The 20,887-nt window shown below is 51.2% G+C and overlaps 6 protein-coding genes across 6 annotated transcripts; 4 read left to right on the top strand and 2 right to left on the bottom strand.

Moving 5' to 3' along the window:
* Positions 1-223: 223 nt before the first annotated feature.
* BC939DRAFT_392019 (uncharacterized protein) lies at positions 224-7,525 on the top strand (the record flags this gene model as incomplete). Its single annotated transcript, XM_051552003.1, has 5 exons — positions 224-440; positions 554-997; positions 1,105-1,205; positions 1,322-1,645; positions 1,772-7,525. 5 exons carry the CDS (start codon positions 224-226, stop codon positions 7,523-7,525), a joined length of 6,840 nt encoding a protein of 2,279 aa, XP_051417003.1.
* A 1,322-nt stretch (positions 7,526-8,847) lies between these two features.
* BC939DRAFT_391967 (aldehyde dehydrogenase, dimeric NADP-preferring) lies at positions 8,848-11,272 on the bottom strand (the record flags this gene model as incomplete). Its single annotated transcript, XM_051551999.1, has 3 exons — positions 8,848-9,667; positions 10,528-11,153; positions 11,234-11,272. 3 exons carry the CDS (start codon positions 11,270-11,272, stop codon positions 8,848-8,850), a joined length of 1,485 nt encoding a protein of 494 aa, XP_051417002.1.
* Positions 11,273-12,771: 1,499 nt separating this feature from the next.
* BC939DRAFT_406140 (uncharacterized protein) lies at positions 12,772-15,149 on the top strand. The gene is made up of 3 exons (XM_051552846.1): positions 12,772-13,324; positions 13,442-13,981; positions 14,080-15,149. The coding sequence occupies exons 1-3, from the start codon at positions 12,956-12,958 to the stop codon at positions 15,046-15,048; spliced, it is 1,878 nt and encodes a 625-aa protein (XP_051417001.1). The 5' UTR covers positions 12,772-12,955; the 3' UTR covers positions 15,049-15,149.
* An 831-nt stretch (positions 15,150-15,980) lies between these two features.
* BC939DRAFT_437294 (uncharacterized protein) lies at positions 15,981-17,100 on the top strand. Its single transcript, XM_051553678.1, has 2 exons — positions 15,981-16,348; positions 16,449-17,100. The coding sequence occupies exons 1-2, from the start codon at positions 16,165-16,167 to the stop codon at positions 17,015-17,017; spliced, it is 753 nt and encodes a 250-aa protein (XP_051417000.1). The 5' UTR covers positions 15,981-16,164; the 3' UTR covers positions 17,018-17,100.
* Positions 17,101-17,102: 2 nt separating this feature from the next.
* Positions 17,103-18,942, top strand: BC939DRAFT_437292 (UreD urease accessory protein-domain-containing protein). Its single transcript, XM_051553677.1, has one exon. The coding sequence runs from the start codon at positions 17,328-17,330 to the stop codon at positions 18,855-18,857; it is 1,530 nt and encodes a 509-aa protein (XP_051416999.1). The 5' UTR covers positions 17,103-17,327; the 3' UTR covers positions 18,858-18,942.
* Positions 18,943-19,212: 270 nt separating this feature from the next.
* BC939DRAFT_437289 (acyl carrier protein-like protein) lies at positions 19,213-20,473 on the bottom strand. The gene is made up of 2 exons (XM_051553676.1): positions 20,116-20,473; positions 19,213-19,581 (listed from the first exon to the last, which is right to left on the bottom strand). The coding sequence occupies exons 1-2, from the start codon at positions 20,314-20,316 to the stop codon at positions 19,405-19,407; spliced, it is 378 nt and encodes a 125-aa protein (XP_051416998.1). The 5' UTR covers positions 20,317-20,473; the 3' UTR covers positions 19,213-19,404.
* Positions 20,474-20,887: the final 414 nt, after the last annotated feature.

Below are 20,887 nucleotides of genomic sequence, written 5' to 3'. Positions count from 1 at the left end.
GGGCGCGTCGTTGGTCTCGTTTGCTCTTTTTCTTTTCTTTCTTCTTCTTTCTGTTATGTTAACCCTTCACGCGACTCCCTCCCAACCCCCCTGCCGGCGAGGACCCTTCCCATTGACATCCACAGAAAACTCATTCACATTGCATACTCCCATTTCTCCCCTTGTATTTTCATTGTATTTTATCGCATAGCATTTCCTCTTACCCCACATTTCTTTTCCCATAATGCCTTCTCAGTCCCGTCCGTCGTCTTCGGCTTCTTCCCAGGCTCAGGCCCAGGTCGTCAACCCCCTGCCTCATCCTCCTGTCACTGCTTCTCCTTGTGACCAGGCCGAGGTTTCCACAGTAGCAACACTTGTGCTCCAAGATGGCACTTCCTACCAGGGTATCTCCTTCGGTGCAGAGACCAAGAGCATTGCCGGAGAGTGCGTCTTCCAGACAGGTAAGCTTTCCTTCGTCTTTGTTGTTTGATCGACTGGACGTCAACATCCTCACATCCTCACATTCTCACGATTCAAATTGCATAATTGACGATGGAAACTGATGTCCATTTAGGCATGGTCGGATACCCCGAGTCCTTGACCGATCCTTCGTACAGAGGCCAGATCTTGGTGATCACCTTCCCCCTGGTCGGTAACTATGGTGTGCCCTCGCGCGAGACCATGGATCCCCTCCTCAAGGACCTGCCCAAGTACTTTGAGTCGAACGAGATCCACATTGCTGGTCTGATCGTTGGCCAGTACTCGCAGGACTATTCCCACTACCTGGCCGCGTCCTCGCTCGGAGCCTGGCTCAAGGAGTACAACATCCCTGCCATCTACGGCATCGATACCAGGGCCATGACCAAGAAGATCCGGTCCCAGGGAGTGATGCTTGGAAAGATCCTGTTCCCTACCTCTGTCGTCGGACCCACAGTTGTCCCTGCTGAAGCCCAGTGGATGAACGAGTACCAGAATGTGGATTGGATCGATCCCAATGCACGCAATCTCGTTGTTGAAGGTGTGTTTTGTTATTCAGGGCTTGGATTGATTGTTCAATGCTCTCTGGGCGCAGCTGCATCAGCAATGCTGACCGCTACATATGATGTGTTCTTTTTGTCTCGGTAGTTTCCCTGAAGGAACCCAAGATCTACGCACCCGAGCCCTCTACAGCGCTGTTGGGACCCGATGGAAAGGCGCTGCGCATTGTCGCTGTCGATGTGGGAATGGTATGGGTTCTTTGATCTGACACTGGACTGCTCAACGCTGTGAAGGGACTCTGGGATGCGGTATCTAACCAGCGTGTGTTTTGGTATTGCTTTGTCGAAAACAACAACAACAACAGAAATACAACCAGATCCGCTGCTTTGTTACTCGCGGTGTCGAGGTCAAGGTCGTTCCCTGGGACTACGACTTCAATGGCGATACGGACTATGACGGTCTCTTCATTTCCAACGGCCCTGGTGATCCCATCATGAACACGGTCACCATTGCCAACCTGGCCAAGGCTATTCAGATCGCACGGACCCCCATCTTTGGTATCTGCTTGGGCCACCAGCTCTTGGCTCTTGCGTCGGGGGCCACGACCAAGAAGATGAAGTTTGGTAACCGTGGACACAACATTCCCTGCACAGACATGATCTCTGGACGCTGCTATATCTCATCGCAGGTAAACTAAGAGGACACAGAGCAGCAGCATGATCGAATGATGACGATGGTGCAAGGATGGAAAAGGAAACAAAGTTATTGACAGCAGCACTTGCTTTTGACAAAAAAAATATAACAACAATAATAGAACCACGGATATGCTGTTGATGCCAACTCGCTTCCAGAGACGTTCATGGAGCTATTTGTGAACGCCAACGACGGATCCAACGAGGGTATTATGCACAAGACTCTGCCGATTTTCTCGGTCCAGTTCCACCCCGAGTCGACGCCCGGCCCCCGCGACACGGAGTTCTTGTTCGACGTCTTTATCAGCTCTGTGAGCGAGTTTAGAAAGACGGGCACATTGAAGGCCATCACGATGCCCGGAGGCACCAAGGAGGCGGCGGCGGCGCTCAACCCTCGGGTCAGCGTGCGCAAGGTCCTTGTTCTGGGCTCTGGTGGTCTGTCTATCGGCCAGGCTGGTGAATTCGACTACTCTGGGTCCCAGGCGATCAAGGCGTTGAAGGAGGAGGGGATCTACACGGTCTTGATCAACCCCAACATTGCCACGATCCAGACATCCAAGGGCCTTGCCGACAAGGTGTACTTCTTGCCTGTTACGCCTGAGTTTGTGCGCAAGGTGATTCTTCGGGAGAAGCCCGATGGCATCTATGTGACCTTTGGTGGTCAGACAGCCCTCAGCGTGGGTATCAAGATGAAGGACGAGTTTGCAGGACTCGGTGTGCGTGTGCTCGGAACACCTATTGAGACGATCATTGCCACAGAGGATCGTGAAGAGTTTGCTCAGCGCATGCTGTCGATCGGCGAGAAGATTGCTCAGGCACAGACGGCTGTCACTGTGCAGGAGGCGGTCGCAGCAGCGAACCAGATCGGGTATCCCGTCATTTGCCGTGCAGCCTACGCTCTTGGAGGTCTTGGATCCGGATTTGCCAACAACGACGAGGAGCTGGTGGAGCTTACGTCGCGCGCGTTTGCCACGTCGCCCCAGGTGTTGATTGAGCGGTCGATGAAGGGCTGGAAGGAGATTGAGTACGAGGTTGTGCGCGATTGCCGCGACAACTGCATCACTGTGTGCAACATGGAGAACTTTGACCCCCTCGGTATCCATACTGGCGACTCGATCGTTGTTGCACCCTCGCAGACGCTGTCGGACGAGGACTACAACATGCTCCGGACGACAGCTGTGAATGTCATTCGGCACCTGGGAGTGGTGGGAGAGTGCAACATCCAGTATGCGCTCAACCCGTTCTCGAAGGAGTACTGCATTATCGAGGTCAACGCCCGCCTGTCGCGTTCGTCCGCTCTTGCGAGTAAGGCGACGGGTTATCCCCTGGCGTTTGTTGCGGCCAAGCTTGGTCTGAACATTCCGTTGAACGAGATCTCCAACTCTGTCACGAAGGTCACCTGCGCGTGCTTTGAGCCCTCGCTCGACTATGTTGTTGTCAAGATGCCACGCTGGGACCTGAACAAGTTTGACCGGGTGTCCAAGTCGCTGTCGTCGTCGATGAAGTCTGTGGGAGAGGTGATGGCTATTGGTCGTACGTTTGAGGAGACGATCCAGAAGGCGATCCGAGCCATTGACCCCTCTCTGGTTGGATTTGCAGCCAAGGAGTCGTACGATGTGATTGAGGACGAGCTGACCAACCCCAGCGACCAGCGCGTGTTTGCGATTGCCAACGCCCTGAACCACGGATACTCTGTGGATCGCATCTGGGAGCTGACCAATATCGACAAGTGGTTCTTGAACAAGCTGCAGAACATTGTCCGACTGGACAAGACTCTGACCAAATATAGCGCCACCGATGTCCCGATCAACCTGGTGCGCTCTGCCAAGCAGCTCGGCTTCTCGGATCGGCAGATTGCCACGGCGATCTCGAGCAACGAGCTCTCTGTGCGCCGGATGAGAAGCGACGCAGGCATCACGCCGTTTGTGAAGCAGATCGACACTGTGGCAGCCGAGTTCCCGGCCTTTACCAACTACCTGTACATGACGTACAACGCAGTGGAGCACGACGTTACGTTTGAGGACAAGGGTGTGATGGTTCTTGGGTCGGGAGTCTACCGCATTGGTTCGTCTGTGGAGTTTGACTGGTGCGCAGTCCGAGCTATCCGCACTCTCCGCAGCCGTGGTGTCAAGACTGTGATGGTCAACTACAACCCGGAGACAGTCTCGACGGATTACGACGAGGCAGATCGTCTGTACTTTGAGAACATCAACCTGGAGCGCATCCTGGACATTTACGAGGTTGAGTCGTCGTCTGGAGTGGTGATTGCCATGGGTGGACAGACGCCCAACAACATTGCTCTGCCTCTGCACCGACAGGATGTCAAGATTCTGGGTACTTCGCCCGAGATGATCGACACTGCGGAGAACCGCTACAAGTTCTCACGCATGCTGGACCAGATCGATGTTGACCAGCCCCTGTGGAAGGAGCTGACGTCATTTGGGGAGGCAGGCGAGTTCTGTGAGAAGGTCGGCTACCCTGTGCTTGTCCGTCCGTCGTATGTGCTCTCTGGAGCAGCCATGAATGTTGTGTACTCTCCCGACGATCTTGCCAACTACCTCGGACAGGCGACTGCAGTCTCTCGCGACCACCCCGTTGTGATTTCCAAGTACATTGAGGACGCCAAGGAGATCGAGATGGATGCTATTGCGGTCAACGGAAAGATGGTGATGCACGTGATCTCTGAGCACGTCGAGAACGCCGGTGTGCACTCTGGAGATGCCACTCTGATCCTCCCTCCTCAGGACTTGGATCCGGAGACGATCCGAAAGATTGAGGTTGCGACAGCCAAGATTGGGCAGGCGCTGGATGTCACAGGATGTTACAATATCCAGTTCATTGCCAAGGACAACGAGATCAAGGTGATTGAGTGCAACCTGCGTGCGTCGCGGTCGATGCCATTTGTGTCCAAGGTTATGGAGGTGGATCTGATCGAGATGGCGACCAACGCCATGCTGGGTTTCCCAGTGGAGGCCTACCCCGAGTCGCCGATTCCCAAGAGTGGTTATGTCGGAATCAAGGTCCCACAGTTTTCGTTCTCGCGTCTTTCAGGAGCAGATCCGATTCTCGGTGTTGAGATGGCGTCGACTGGAGAGGTTGCGTGCTTTGGCAAGGACAAGTACGAAGCGTATATCAAGGCGTTGGTGTCGACGGGCTTTACTCTCCCCAAGAAGAACGTGCTGTTGTCGATTGGTTCGTTCAAGGAGAAGCTGGAGATGCTCCCTGCGGTCAAGAAACTGCGTTCGCTCGGCTACAATCTGTTTGCGACATCTGGTACAGCGGATTTCATGAACGAGCACGGTGTGCCGATCAAGTACCTGGAGGCACTTGAGGACGACAACGACAGCCAAAAGTCCGAGTACTCGCTGAACCAGCACTTGGCCAACAACTTGATTGATCTTTACATCAACCTGCCGTCCAAGAACCGCTACCGCCGGCCAGCCAGCTATGTGTCGAAGGGTTACCGCACCCGTCGTATGGCCGTTGATTTCTCGGTTCCACTGATTACGAACGTCAAGTGTGCGAAGCTGTTTGTTGAGGCCCTTGCGCGCCACAAGGGGTTTGAGATCGAGTCGGTGGACTTTAAGGCCAGCAACCGCACGGTGACGCTGCCTGGTCTTGTCAACATCCAGACCATTGTCCCAGGTATTTCGACAGCAGCCAGCAAGGACTTTGAGGTGGTGTCCAAGGCATCGATTGCGTCCGGATTCACGGTCATTGGAGCCATGGCGACGGGTTCGCCCAAGGGTGTGGAGGATAACGCGAGCTTGGCGATTGCGCTGACCAACACGCGCAACCACGCGCACTGCGACTACTTCCTGTCGATGAACGCCAATGCGGAGAACGCCAACAGTCTGCTGAAGGAGACTGCGGCCCTGTTCATTCCATTCTCTCCGATTGCTGGCCGTGCGATGGCCAACGTGTCTGAGGCGGCCAAGTACTTTAGCACATGGCCGGGCATCAGCCCTATTGTGACGGATGCCAAGGGCACAGATCTTGCTTCGATCCTTCTTTTGGCCAGCCTGCACAACCGGTCTGTCCATATCACTGGGGTGTCGAGCCGCGACGACATGGCGCTGATTGCGATGAGCAAGGACAAGGAGCTGCAGGTGACGTGCGACATTGAGGTGTATTCTCTGTTCTTGAACAGCGAGGAGACTGGGTCGAAGCTGCTTCCTTCCAAGGCTGACCAGGCCGCGTTCTGGAGCAGCCTCCACGTCTTTGACTGTTTCACTGTTGGAACTTTGCCCTACCGCCTTGCCGCGGAGAAGGGCACCGCTGTTGCGTCTGCTGGTGTCCAGGAGACGCTTTCCCTGCTGGTGGATGCTGCCAACAAGGGCCGTTTGACGATGGAGGACATTGTGGCGAAGCTGTACACGAACCCCCGCAAGATCTTCTCTCTCCCTGAGCAGAAGGACTCGTATGTGGAGATTGAGACTGACCGTGCCTGCATCCTTCCGGCGGGCTCGGGACCTTTTGCCGGCAAGGCGCTCTCAGGCACAGTCCATCGCGTGGTCCTCCACGGCGAGACTGCCTACCTGGACGGTGCCTGGTACACGACCGGCTCTGAGGGCGAGGATCTGTCAATCATGACTCAGACGATCACCAAGGCGATCAAGAAGATCACGATTCCGACGGCTGCTGCTGTCGCTGGCCAGGGTTCGATGCACTCGCCCCGTCTCGGACCCTCTGTGGAGATCCCAGTCCCCGGCACACCCACGACTCGCGCCATTGATGGTCGTCGAGGCAGCATTCAGATGGAGAGTGGGTCTGGTTTGACACCTGCTCATGCCCACAAGGAGACACTGCCCTCGTCGATCTCGCGGATCCTGAACAACTCGCCTTTCTCGCATCGTCACATCTTGTCATCGAAGCAGTTTGACCGCAACGAGCTCCACATGTTGTTCAGTCTCGCACACGAGATGCGCACGCAAGTTGAGCGCAACGGATCGATTGATTTGCTCCACGGCAAGGTGATGTGCTCGATGTTCTACGAGCCCTCGACGCGCACGTCGTGTTCGTTCGCAGCAGCGATGTCCCGGCTCGGTGGTACGGTCGTGAGCGCGGACGGATCATCGTCGTCGGTTGTCAAGGGCGAGACTTTGGCGGACACAGTCCGCACTCTTGCCTGCTACGGAGACCTGATTGTCCTCCGTCACCCTGATCCCGGCAGTGCCGCCACAGCAGCCAAGTTCTCGAAGGTGCCGGTCATCAATGCCGGGGACGGTATTGGTGAGCACCCTACGCAGGCGTTCTTGGATGTGTACACGATCCGTGAGGAGCTCGGAACTGTGAACGGTCTGACCATCACGCTGGTCGGAGATCTCAAGAACGGCCGCACGGTGCACTCGCTTGTCAAGTTGCTGGCGTACTACCATGTTACGCTGAACTTTGTGTCGCCCACATCGCTCCGGATGCCCGAGGAGGTGAAGGCCGAGTTGATGAAGGCCGGCATTGCGTTCAACGAGTACACGGATCTGAACGAGGTGATTGCAGAGTCCGATGTGGTATATGTGACGCGTGTGCAGAAGGAGCGGTTTGCGGATCTGGAGGAGTATGAGCGGGTGAAGAGCGCGTATGTGATCAACAATAAGATGATGAGCAAGGCCAAGACCCAGATGGTGGTGATGCACCCCCTGCCCCGTGTTACGGAGATTGAGCCCGAGGTCGACTTTGACCAGCGCGCGGCGTACTTCCGTCAAATGCGGTATGGTCTCTATGTCCGCATGGCTCTCCTCGCTTTGGTAAGTTTTTTTTTGTCGCGCTCTTTTGAATCCTTAAAGACAAGGTACATGTACCGCAAGTGCAGTACTGTTGCTAATTTTCGTTCGTGTCTTTCTCTTTTGCAACCACAGGTCCTTGGCAAGTCCTTGTAGATGATTCAGCACACCTCGGTTCAAAGACTCTGAATATGACCCTTTAGAAGATTTGTCATTATTTATCATCTCTTCACTTGTAATTATTACTCTTTTGCTTATTCGTTCTTTTATTTCTATTTGCTTTCATCGTTTTCTCTTTTTTGATTTCATTATTAAATCCTTCCCCTATACATTTTGGTACGGGCTCTTGACTATGAATGAATAGATCGTGCTTGTCATTTGGATCGTGAATAATTTCATCAATAATACCCCTCATCCTCGGTTGGTTTTCCCTGGAATCCTCGCCAATAAGTGCCGGCACCAAAATTTTTATCAAAAACTCGTCAAGCCGCAAATTCCATCAATTTGCTCAACCTGTCTATTTTAATTATCGCGTCTTCGCTTCCTGTAGTCAGAATACACGGGTTGAAAACTCCAAATGGCCATCATCATCGTGGTTCACGTTATGGTAACCGTCGGTGGTATCGTCTTCTAAATCATGGTTCCATAATGGGAAGTCGCTCGTGGTCGTAAGGGTCACGATGCTGATTGAGTTGGAAGATGATGCGCCAGCAGCATATCTCGGCCGTTTACATGCAAATTGTGCGGAGGAACAAAATTTTGCCAAAAAAAACTTTTGAATTGATTTCTTATTCTAAAAATACAAGGTCCTCCTCAAACATCGGTTTTGGGGAACAAAAAAAGTGTGGAATTTGTGGCTTGGTGAGTTTTTGAATCGAATTACTATTCTGAAACTATTGGTGCTGGCACTTATTGGCGAGGACTCTATCTGGATTATTATTATTTTTAATATGTTTTTCGTACTTCCTTTTCGTGAATAAAATATCATTCAAAGAATTTGCTCCGCATCTCAGAATCCTTCGGGTATCAAAGCTATTATGTATTACTTCCACGCTACAAACTACTTTCTTCATGACTAAATAAAATATATAATAAGAATAAGAATAGGAATAGTAAAAATAAGAACGCGCGGGTACCAGCCCCGGGTTAGGGGTGGGAGGGAGGATCACCAAAATGTCATCCTCCTCTTTTTTTTGTTTTTTTTTTTACGCCTTCGAAGCAGAGGGTGCATGTGTCTCGATCTTGCGATGCTCTTTAGCTTTGTTCTTATCCTTGGTATCGCTGGCGCCGGTACTGCTCTCGGGTAGGACAGGGGTAGAATTGTGACCGTTCGGGTTAGAACCGGACGTAGGACTTGTCAAAGACAATGTCGTAGGCGAGGTCGAGGTCGCGGCAGAGGCCGCGCCCGTGCCTGAGAAGTTGGCCTTGTCCCAGAGGAAGAAGTCCAGCCACCGGGTCTTTTTCTCCGTGTAGGGCTATTATTTCCGTCCGTAAAAATAAATAAATAATAATAATAATAATAAAAAATCAGAATGTTTGCTCACTTGCGTGTATGCCGTTAAGATATTAAAAAAAAAAAAAAAAAAGAGGGGCTGCCTTACCGGGTATCTCAGATCCAGTAACTTCTCCATACCCATGGTCTTGATTAGTGCGCTCCTTTCATGTGAGAACACATCAAACGACCTCTTTCCGTGATAATTTCCGATTCCCGAAGGTCCCGTTCCACCAAAGGGCAGATTCGATACAATAAAGTGCACCAACGCATCATTCACGACCACGCCTCCGGACCTCGTATGATCCAGAATATAATCAATCGCCTTCTTGTTCTTGCTGAACACATACAGCGCCAGGGGTTGGTCCATCGAATTCACATACTTGACTCCTTCCACCAACCGATCCACCACCATAATCGGCAGGATCGGCCCAAAGATCTCGCCCTCCATCAACTTGTCGCCCTTCTCCACCCCCATCACGAACGTTGGCGGGAAGAACCGGTCCTCTTCATCGATCTCCCCGCCGAGGACGATCTTTTGACCCTTGGTCTCGGAGAGGAGGCCGCGGAGTCGTCGGACGTGTGAGGCGTTGACGATCCGGCCGTAAGAGGATGAGGCCTGAACGGCGGAGCCGTAGAACTCTTGGATGGAGGCCTTGCAGGCTTCGAGGAGCTTGTCTTCGATCCCGCGTTCGACGATCACGTAGTCTGGGGCGATGCAGGTTTGACCACAGTTGAAGAATTTTCCCCAGCAGAGACGGCGTGCGGTGATCGCAATGTCGACATCACGAGCGATAAATGTCGGGCTAGTCAAGGAAAAAAGAAGAGCAAATCAGTCAAGAAGGTTGGTCAGTCAGTCAGCTGGTCACTTTGCCCTTCCTCCCCACACCTGGAGAGCCGTAGAAGTAGTCTCCATGTATTAATACACGACGCGAAGTTGCGACCAAGGAGTCGTGGCAAATAAAATTTGGGCTCAGTCGTTTGTTTTCTTTGGGCCTCGCTCGGTTTTTTTTTTGTGTTACACCAAAGAAAGAGTTGCAGTCTCCACAAATAAAATGCATTAACGAGCCGCGCGTAAGTCGTTCTTGGTCAGCAGTAATTAAAGAAACTCATGTCCTCCTGCAAACGCGTGGCAAAAAGGAAAAAAAATGTGGTCGTTAAGGCAAACAGAAAAAGAGAGGGGAGAAAGGAAGAAAATAACATCGCGTGCGTGTAGAGGAAGATCCAGAACGTTGGAATAAATGAGGTCAGCGTATTAAGAAAAGTGCCTCCGCTTTCCCCTCTCCTATTCAAAAGCAGATAGCCAGCTTTCGCCCCAAGGATAATGATATGGAGAAGAAGGGAAGAGTAGCATGTGAAGAGCAATTCTCTTTTCACACCCGAAACTCAAAACCGAAATTAGCTTTGTCATTTTGAGTAACCAAACTCTGAACCCGCTTTCTTGTTGTTGCTTGATGGTCCATCCAGTCTGGCCTTGTCTTCTTCTAAGTCTGGCTTCTTCAGGATCGCAATTTAACCTCGGCGTTGAGTGTGTAACACTGTAGCGAATTTTTCTCCAAGTCATTTAAAGCTTGGCGTATTCAAATGATTGAATCCAATGCAGCAGTGTGCATATGTGTGTGTTTGTGTGTGTGTGTGGAAGAGGAGTGTGTGTTGCTGCCCTTACCTCTTGCCTCCGAGCTCGAGTGTGACGGACGTGAGCTGCTTCGCCGCCGCCATCATAATAACTCTTCCGACCTGGCCACTGCCCGTAAAGAAGATATGATCGAACTTATGCTCCAACAACAGCGTTGTCTCCTCCGGTCCGCCGTTCACGATCCTATACGCCCGCTGATCCAAGTACATCGGCAAGAGCTTCGTCAACAACACGGCTGTGTGCGGTGCCACCTCTGAGGGTTTCAACAACACCGTGTTACCCGCCGCAATTGCGCCGACCGCCGGTGCTAACAACAAGTTGAGCGGATAGTTCCAGGCACCGATGATCAACACCATGCCCAGGGGATCCTTACGGATATGAACATTATCGAACTTGTTGACGATCGAGGTCTTGACGGACCGGTTGGCAGCCCATTTGTCGAGGTTTTTGATGGCATCGATGCATTCCTGTTTGAGGACACCGGATTCGCCGATCATGAGCTCCTGGGGAGATTTGTGGAGGTCATTGAAAACGGCTTCGCGGATCGCGGCGTCATTCTCGGCGAGGAGGTTGTAGAGGCCTCGGAGTTGTTGTTTACGGTACTCTAGGGGTTTGGTGAGGTTGGCACTAAACGTCGAGCGGAGGCCTTGGACGATCTGTGTGAGGAGAGGGGGTGTGAGATTTTTTTAATTCTATGTCTATAATAGGATATTTGCGATGACTAACGATGTTGCACCTTTGGGATCTCGCTCATGGGGGTGAATGTGAGCGACATGGTCGATGAGAGATGAGACGATGGAGGATGAATAAGTGAATGAGCGAATGAGAGTGGAGTGCAATGGAGTGATAGAAAGAGAAGAGAAAGAGTGGAGGAGAACAGAAAACTTTACGTTTTTCTAAGGCCGTAGGATTCTCATTCACGAGGACCGAAAACCTTAATTCCCTCCACTGTTAAAATATTATGAGCTTTATACGAGCTCCAGGTTGGCGCTTTTTTAGTAACCTGTAGAAAGCTACACCAGCTTCTATATACTCTATTCATTAGCTAAGCCCTGCTTGTCTCTCTTTCCGCTCCTTCCTCGGCTCGGAAGATCGCTTTGCTCACTGACTCGGTCATCAAAATATGCTCTCTAGCCAGCAGAAAAAAGTCCGTGTTTGTCTATTAACACACTGCAAATCCACATATCCACGAATGCAAAATTACGTGCAGCACGCATGGCGCATTTAGGATAGAGCTTCAATCATCTATCACAGTAATAAAGTAGATTCTCGGGATTCGTGCTCATGATACACCGTTACGCGACTTTCTATTACTGTAATATCTAACCAAATACAGTAAACTCAGTCTATTTCCTGCGCGTGCAGGGTCTCAAGCTATCCGTTCAAGGCCTACCATGGCCCTGAAAAGGAATGCCTCCTGGTCACTCTCCACGATGTCGTGCGAAAAATAAAAACGCCACTAATTTTGTGTAGCGCCACCAATTTTGTTTCCAAATGCTCCTTTTTACATCCAATGAGCATTGAGACCAATCGCGTCGGTTGTCACCCATACCTAGGTGTCTACTTTATCCTTCTATCCCTTCTCATCATGTAGCAGGAGAGCTCAAATGCTAGACTTTTTTTTTTTTTTTTTTTTTTTTTTTAATTCCTTCTCCATGGTCCTTTCAAAGTACCACTCCTCTATACGAACATGACGAACAACCATCTTGGATACCATAAAGCACGCGTACATCCAAGTATCCCAGCAGCGCGCACGATATTGTGACTACAGGCGCACGCTTCAACATTACCAAACGTAGTAAGGTGAACCAAAAGGTTGACCCGCTCATAATCGAAGCCTGCCACATTGTCACACCAGAGTGCCAAGCGCAGCATATTAGGGGAAAATAAAGAGCATCTCACGCTGTGGCAGTGTTTCTTTACGTCCGGATCTCGAGATAACGAATTGAGCCAGGTCGAGACCCATTCCACAGTTTCTATAGCATTCTATAGCAACCCCCCTCCCTCCCTCTCTCTCTCTAGCATATGATGGGAGGAATGGCTGGTCGGAGGCGTAGGACTTCAGAAAACGGGGTGATGGTCATGGAAAATTGCTAAGCCCAGGCTAAGAGGGACAAGATTGCACGGGAAGACACGGACGAGGCTGAGAACAAGCGTTTTTAGTTATTTTTCCCCCATCAACGCTGTGTGTGTCGACGGATATGGGAATGGACATCACCTAGACCCATTGGTCTCCCAGTTTGTGACCAGGCACAAAAAGAGGGAGGGGAAAAAACCAGGGGCACTGCCCGTTCTCTCAGGAACGCATATAAAAACCATACATCCATCTTCGCGTCTTCCCTCTTTTTCTTCTTTTCCGTCCCACCAACCCTCCTTCAATTTCTCTCTCTACCTTTCATCCGGCCTTGACTCTCTTTCCATCCGCCAAACCTAATAATCAGATACAGTATACACCACCATGGCCAAGAAGACAAAGTCCAGCAAAAAGATTTCAAAGGAAGCCCTGGTCCAGATTGCGGCCGCACAGGCCCAGCACAACAAGACTCTGCAGCTGCCCTCAGTTACCCTAGTGGCAACCTCGGCCATGGTTGCCGCTCGCGAGGCATGTGCTGCCAAGGTCGATGCCATTGTCGAGGAATGTCTGGCCAAGAACTGCAAGTTCCGCGATTCCAAATTCGATCTGTTGAACGACCGTCGCAACTGCCTATACGCGTCCTTGATCAGCGAGACCGTCTACAAGGATATTGCAGGAACCAAGCGTCTGCCAGATCTTTTCAGGAACCCAGTGTTCTTCTTGAACGGCGCCAGTCCTGATGATATTAAACAGGTACTTACTCAGATGGGAAAAAAAAAGAGACGTGGGAGACGAATGCACTGCCTTTTGTTCTTTCCTGTTTTTCTAAACTCAGATCATGTGTTCAATCCACGGATGTTTTTTTTTTAGGGCTCTGTGGGCGACTGCTGGTTTGTGGCCTCGCTGGCCGTCCTCTCCAACATCCCAGGACTGTTACAGCAGCTCTGCGTCAAGAAGAACGAGCAGGTGGGCGTGTACGGCTTCATCTTCTTCAAGGATGGCGACTGGGTGTCGACCGTGGTTGATGACCAGCTTTTCTACAAGATCGAACCGCAGTCGTTCCGTCGACAGCTTTACTTCAGCTCCTGCAACGAAGAACGCGAGTCGTGGTTGCCTCTCATTGAGAAGGCATATGCCAAGATCCATGGCGATTACGAGACCCTGACAGGAGGATACACCGCAGAGGGGATTGAAGATTTGACTGGAGGAGTCGCCTCCATGATGTTTACCGGCGATATCTTGGACAGAGACCGATTCTGGGAGGAGGAGATGAAGCAAGTCAACAAGGCAACTCTGATGGGATGCTCAATTAACTTTCAGGAGGAGGATCCCGAGAAGCATGGTATCCAGTCTGGACATGCTTACAGTGTCTTGCAAGTGGCCGAGTACAATGGTGAACGCCTCGTTCATGTGAGTAGCGATCTCTTATCGCGCTGCTGTCTGCTTGTGCTGCAAGCTGCGACCATTGTATATTAATGTGTATCATTCGCTCCTTTGGAAAACTATAGATCCGCAACCCATGGGGCGAGGTCGAATGGAATGGAGACTGGTCTGATCAATCTGAAAAATGGTCTCCGGAGGCCATGGAGGCCCTCAAGCAGGAGGATAAGAATGACGGTCGCTTCTGGATGCCATACCGCGATTTCTTGCGCATCTTCACAACCCTCGACCGCTGTCGCGTCTTTGATGCATCCTGGTCTGTGGCTTCGAGTTGGATCCCATACAATGTCGAACCCCGCTCAAGCGGCAAGTTCCACTTCACCTTGAACCAGGCCAGCAACACGGTCATTGTCCTCTCTCAGCCAGACACACGCTACTATGGCTCCTTTAACACCGAGTTCATCAATACGCTGTCGTTCCACGTATACGACAAGGACGAGAAGCTGATTCGACGCGCCAGGATCACTGTCCCCTACTCGACGCGCAGTGTCAATTGTGAGCTGGAGCTCGAGGCTGGAACTTACACCATTATCCCCCACGTCCAACGCGAGCCCACTGATATCGTGCCAGAAACCTCAGAAGGTGATAGCGGCGATAATGCCGTGAGTCCCTCAACACGCAATGATGATGTCCAGGTCCTGATCGAGTCTGTGAAGATGGATAAGAGCTCGTACATGTTCCAGCAGCGTAAAGCAAGTCTTATTCGATCCATGTCAATGGCTCGCATGACTGGTCGTAAGTTACTGGGTGTCGATGATGAGGACTATGAGGCCGATGCTCTGCCCACTTCGTTCGAGGAGGAGCGCTGGCAGGTGATGCTGGGCCTTCGTGTGTACAGCCACGACCGGAAGTTGACATTGACGGGATCGGCTGGTACACATCCGTTGTTGAAGGCTGCTCAGGAGACCGATGCCTTGGACACGGAGGAGAAGGAAGATCCTGAGGGCGTTACAGCGACATTGGCGGACAAGAAAGACTTGGTCGCCGACCCCGAGAAGACGACCGAGAGCGAACTGGCGCCTGCCAAGGAAGAGTAGAAGCCAGTCTCACGCATGAGTCTCGTGTACAGAATCCGCTATATATCATCAGAAATAAACCCAACCTCACTATAGTGCCGCGCTTAGATATCTATTAAAACCTTGTAAATCTGCTAAGGCCTAACGCTCCTTTTGTGATGCCCCAGGGCAACACTAGACTAATCGGACAGTGGAAAATTCACCACAGGAATGCTCTTTTCTTTTTTTCCGTAATATTTTTCCACATGGACGTATCCAAAATAGAGCCAGCGGGAGAAATGACAAAGCAGATGGGGCAATTTAAACATTAGGATAATCTCCACCTTCTGTCCTACAGGCATTAAAAAAGACTAGGCATGTTCTCATCGCTCGGTCCCTAAGCGCCTCAGGTATGTTTTCTTTCCTCTTCCTGTAAACATAATGTTTCAGGCATGTACTGAAGTCGCTCGTTGTCTTTTTTTTTTTAACTTTGAGAGAAGTATCGTGGACGCATGCCGGCACAGATGGCTGTCATACAGCATTGCTAACTTTCACTGTATAATGGACCATCGAGGCACCCTATGACCGCAAAGACGGAGTGGTCCACACGCACAGCCTGATGGCGCCCAAGGATTTCCCTGACCATTGGTTATTTAATTTGCTGAAAGAGACTAGTCCTGCCCCAAACAGCCTCTGTCCCCAAATGTCCGACAAGAGCTCATGATGTGGGTCAGAATAGCTCGCCCCTGGCGGTTGCATCGGAGGTTTAGCCCGTTCCCCGGTCCTCTATGTCTAATATGGTACGGGTGCTCAGTAGTTCCCTTCATGAAATGGGTGCAATAATGAAAGGCATGATTAGAAGGGCTCTGATTTTGCTCATCGGTTTACCCTCTCTGTTCGCTGATTGTGTGGTTCACAAAAGGCGGCGGCCTAACAAGGGTTACTTTGTTCAAATGCAGGCTCTCATGCCATGACACTCATTCCCCAATAGGCTGGTTAAACTCGGGGTCCTTGGGCCCTATATAACCAGGCACACTTCTTCCTCGTTCCCTGCTGGCATCCTTACTTCTTCTCTTTCATTCCTCCTTCGCCCTCTTCAGTATCTACTGCTGCGTCTCATCTGGCTTCATTCGCGACACTCTATAAAACCATACAATAATGAAGACCACTGCATTTGCCAGCAGCATCCTGCTGGGAACTAGCATGCTCCTTTCGCTGCTCACCCCTTCCTCGGCTCATATGGCCATCTCCAACCCTCCTGCCCAGGCTGGTCCCTGGTCTAGCCACCCTTCAAGCAATGTCCATGCTTGGATTGGCTATGAGGGCAAGAAGTTCCCATGCGGTAAGCAGGGGGGTTTTTTTTTATTAATTTCAAAGCACACGTCGTTCGCTTTACCAACCCATCGTGTACTCATTCATACTCTCCATTGTAAATCACATAGGCGGCTACAAGAAGGGCCCTGTCACAACATACAAGGCCGGTCAGGTCATCCCCGTCCGATTCTGGAACTTCAACATCAAGAACCCCAAGAAGTTCCCTCCACCCAGTGGACTCAAGCAGTCGCGCCATGGTGGCGGTGCCTGCGAGTTCTCGCTCTCGTACGATGGCGGCAAGACCTGGAAGGTCATCGGCCAATACACCAAGTCGTGCCCGGACATCTACTACGAGTGGCCAGTGTTGATCCCCAAAAACGTGCCTTCGTGCACGAACTCGGACAAGTGCCTGTTCGCGTTCTCATGGACGGCGTATGCGACCGACCAGTTCTACCATCACTGCGCGAACGTGATTATCAAGGGCGCAAAGAATGGCAAGTTGCCACAGTTGGATATGACGGTTGTGGATGTGAAGCAGAAGAAGCAGAAGATCAACACGCATGCGACCGGTGATGGCAAGAAAACCAAGGCTAAGGGACCGGATAAAAATGAGGTCAAGTTGAACAAGGGTGGATACTTTGCCTATGGAGGTGGAGCCGGCAAGAAGGGTATCAACCTTGGTCTTGTCCGCCGCTAGAACACGTACATAGACAAACGCGTTCGATATCTGCACCAAAATAAACGATTGATGCAAAAGCACGACCATGCGCATGTATTTGGACGAAAAAAAAAAAAAAAAAAGATGCGTGTGAGGAGCTCGGCCCTGGTTCATCCATGACCAGTAGGGATAAAGCACCGAAACTTTATCGGTCTCACCGACGGAGAGACGAACGGAACGGACACTCCTCCTTCAGTTCCATTCCATCTCTGCTCCTACATCTCATCGCTCTCCATCAGCTCCCACAAGGCTGCAGAGGAACGGCATCACCCCTTTCTCATCCGACGCCATGGCATTCCAGCCCGCCTCTGCCCACCTCCCCACCAGGGTGGTATCCACCGGAGCAACCACTACGGCCGTCGTTTCCCAGAATCTCCTCCGGGCCACTGCACGCTCCAAAACCAGCCTCACCCAGATCGACTCCCTCCGCGCCTCCTATCCACTCAAGCTCCTCTCCCCGGCGTCTGACAACACCATTTTTCTCGCTTCCCCAACAACCAATGCCTCCTCCGACTATACTGACTCATCATCACCTATCACAAGACCTCCTCTACCCCCGCCTCCCCGAATCGTCTACATGATCACCTATGGCGGCGGCCTTCTCGCGGACGACCATCCAGATCTTCAATTCATCCTCCAACGACACGCTCGTCTCCTCGTCTTGGGACAGGGCAATACCAAGATTTACAAGTCTCCTCGGCCAGATTATCCGCCCGCATCGCAGACCCTCCATAGCACAGTCGGACCGGGTTCATTGTTCCTCTTCTTAGGACCCGCGGTCGTGGCATGCGAGGATTCGAGTGTCTTTCTGAGACACGAGATCTTGTTACAGGCACAGCGATGTAGGATCGAAGGGAAGGCTCAGGATCAAGAACATGATGAGGATGATGAATTGCCGAGTTGTGTGGTGTTGGATTGGATCGCGGGTGGACGTGGTAAGGAGGAGCGATGGAAGGCGAACCGGTCAGAGTGGCGGCTGATCGTTCGATGGGCGGAGCTGGAGCCAAATTCGACAGCATCGCTGCAGCCGAACCCCGATTCGATCACAGATGTGAAGCAGCAGAATGTAAAAGGAGAAGAAAAAGAGGAAGACGAGGAAGAGGAGTACGTTGATGAGGAAGATCCTCGGGATATCGCCGATCGACTGGCGGGAGGCCCTGTCGTTTTCCGCGATGGCTTCCTGATCGAGCACAACCCATCCTTGCCATCCAAGCCCTTCGTCTCGGCATCGTCAGCAACGTCAGCATCAGCATCAGGATCGGCCCCACCAGGTCCAAAAATGACATCCTACGCTCCATCCCTCTACCCGCACTCGACCATTGGCTCTTTATTTATCATGGGTCCCAAAACCGCACGTCTCCAACGATCTATTCTCCGCCGTTTCGAACAACTCACTGTCTACCCGGGTCAGAAACCTGACCAGCGCGCTGACTACCCTATCCTCTGGAGTGTTACGGTCGTCCAGGTGCCTCGCCCTGCTGGACCGAATCAGGGGCCACCTTCGCCTGGGTCTTCAAAGAAGGGCTCAGTGCCGCGGAGGAAATTGGAGAAGATGAACGCGATGGTGGTCAAGATGGCTTCGCAGGGAAATGAGCAGATGCAGGATTTCATAAAGTCGTTGTTTGAAGAGCAGGCTGCAGAGATGGATAATCGGAAGAAGATGATGGATAGTGACGACGAAGACGATCACGATCGTGCTCATGATCGACGTGGTGCCAAAAACGGCATGAGCGGGTTAGACAACCGACCAGAGGAAGAGCTATCGGTCATCGAAGAGCTGTTTGGTGGAAGGACTGTCTGGGAACGCGTATTCCGATAGATATCCTCATTACATTAAACATGCGTTCTCCTGTATGCCTCCGCATATGAGCTTTCAATAAACGAGCTCTGCAATTTCGTCCGAACTTTCCTTGCTGTGTTTTGTAGGACTTTTGCGCGCCTTCACTCAGTTAGGCAAGAAGTGCGACCCTGGCGAGAGTACTATGGATCAAAGGAAGCAAGTTATGGGATTGACGAGGCTACAATAATATCAAACGATCCTGATACCATGGGATGATAGGAGCTTATGGTCGAGAGGATTAGAAAGCACTCAAAGGCTGAACAATGGGCGTGTTGGTCACGACGACCACTGGAAATAAAAAGCATCCGACGCTTTTCCAGGCGTCTCATCACTACTTCCAATGTCCTTTCACCATATCAAAACGATTGAACGATCTTAAGCACTTTGTGTTGTAGTATATTTCAAGTTTTTTGCACAAGGAGAGAAAAAGGACAATATGGTACTATCGATGGGCAAAAGTGTAAGGCGAAAGGGAGAGAAAAGAGTCGAGAGAGAGAGACAGAAAATGAAAGGATGTATGTGCAATTTAGTGGGCATCATCGCGCTTGGAAATGTAGTCGACAGCCTGGGCAGCAGACTTGATCTCATCAGCATCCTTATCGGGGATCTCGATCGAGAACTCCTCCTCGATGGCCATGACGACCTCGACAGTGTCCAAAGAGTCCAGCTTCAAATCGTTGTTGAAGTTGGCCTGGAGAGAGACCTATTTTATCGATAAAATCCGAAAGGGATTGAGGCGTTAGAGAAGTGTGCTGCGCAGAAAGGAGTCTTTTCGGGATCAAGTGTGAGGATGGGCAAGTAATTGATCAAGTGTAATAGCGACTCGGCCGTCTTGAGTGCGATACATCGAAGTGAATGCCCATTGAAGAGGTCCTTTTTTAATGCTGTTGATAATCCTGGGAAATGTTTCTGGCTGTGTTGCCACGGCCTTGTTATTGTAAACAACCGAGTGAAAGATCAACTGTGCGTCTTGTCGAGTCCAACAACGTGCGATCTGTGTCCTCCGACCAAAGTCTTCCAAGTGGGTGTCCGCACTGCTTCCTGTCAAATCGTTTGCAATCCAGCCTTAGGTGTGCGTGTGCGTATATGCGTCTGTCTAATCACAGTCGTGATTTTGTTGTTTTTCCGAGGATCAGTGATGGATCGCGTCGGCCTCTGTGTCCTTGCAGATCGCACCATCGTCAACGGCAAATAAAAGAATCCAATCGAGCGTGGTAGTTATGACTGATTCCATTACCTTGTTCTGGTCGATCTTGTTGAATCCGGACAAGATATCCAAGACACGCTTCTCAATGTCGGAGCGGGCAAGACCGGCCGAGGCATAAGAGCGAGCAAAGTTCAGGGCCATGGCGCTGCGGGGAAGGGCGGCGACAGCGGGGGCCTTGTAGAGGACCGCGGAGCGGTAAAGGGCAGCAGAGGGGCGGATAGCTCTGAACATGGTGCGTATTCTATGGATATGAGGGGGACAAAGGAAGAAAGAAGAAGAGTGATGGAATCTTCGGTGCTGCGTTGTTTGTGTGAACACTCTTCGGAGGGAGTGGGGTTGAGTTACTTTTTCTTATGCGGATCAGGAAAAAAAAAATTGATGACGTAGACACTGCGGACAAACATTTGTTTGGAAATAGCGAAGCGTATCCAAGTAGACTATAAGTCCATTAAATATGGTGCAAGGAATGACAGTGAGGGTGTGAGAGGGGATTGACCATGGAGAGTTGTGTTAGGAGGAGGAAAAAAGAGAGGGCCTGTGGCCCTTTTTAAGAAGGAAAGGGTATGAACCAGTTCTTCCCAATCAATCCTCCCACCTATCCAACCTCCTCAGTTCCATTAATCACAATTTTGCGATATCCTTGGGCCTTTTTATGTTACCGTTCGCTACGCTTATTCCTCGCACCCTATGGACGATGCTCACCGCATTGTCGAGCGAGAGATACTGAAGCTTGGGGCCCAGACGAACTTGGTTCTTCACTTGGACGGCCTTCCTTCGGTCTAAAAAGAACCCACTCAAGTGC

The sequence above is a fragment of the Gamsiella multidivaricata genome, assembly GCF_025024155.1.
Source record: "Gamsiella multidivaricata strain RSA 2152 chromosome Unknown BC939scaffold_4, whole genome shotgun sequence".
NCBI lineage: Eukaryota > Fungi > Mortierellomycota > Mortierellomycetes > Mortierellales > Mortierellaceae > Gamsiella > Gamsiella multidivaricata.
The sequence above is the reverse complement of the archived record's forward strand: the minus strand, read 5'-3'. Positions and strand labels throughout refer to the sequence as shown.

Coding starts and splice junctions, on each gene's coding strand:
- BC939DRAFT_437289 (XM_051553676.1), bottom strand. CDS start 20,316: ATGTTCAGAGCTATCCGCCCCTCTGCTGCCCTTTACCGCTCCGCGGTC. Junction 19,582..20,115: donor ACAAGATCGACCAGAACAAG/GTAATGGAATCA, acceptor TCGATAAAATAG/GTCTCTCTCCAGGCCAACTT.
- BC939DRAFT_406140 (XM_051552846.1), top strand. CDS start 12,956: ATGGCCAAGAAGACAAAGTCCAGCAAAAAGATTTCAAAGGAAGCCCTG. Junction 13,325..13,441: donor GTCCTGATGATATTAAACAG/GTACTTACTCAG, acceptor TTTTTTTTTTAG/GGCTCTGTGGGCGACTGCTG. Junction 13,982..14,079: donor ATGGTGAACGCCTCGTTCAT/GTGAGTAGCGAT, acceptor GGAAAACTATAG/ATCCGCAACCCATGGGGCGA.
- BC939DRAFT_437292 (XM_051553677.1), top strand. CDS start 17,328: ATGGCATTCCAGCCCGCCTCTGCCCACCTCCCCACCAGGGTGGTATCC.
- BC939DRAFT_437294 (XM_051553678.1), top strand. CDS start 16,165: ATGAAGACCACTGCATTTGCCAGCAGCATCCTGCTGGGAACTAGCATG. Junction 16,349..16,448: donor GGGCAAGAAGTTCCCATGCG/GTAAGCAGGGGG, acceptor TAAATCACATAG/GCGGCTACAAGAAGGGCCCT.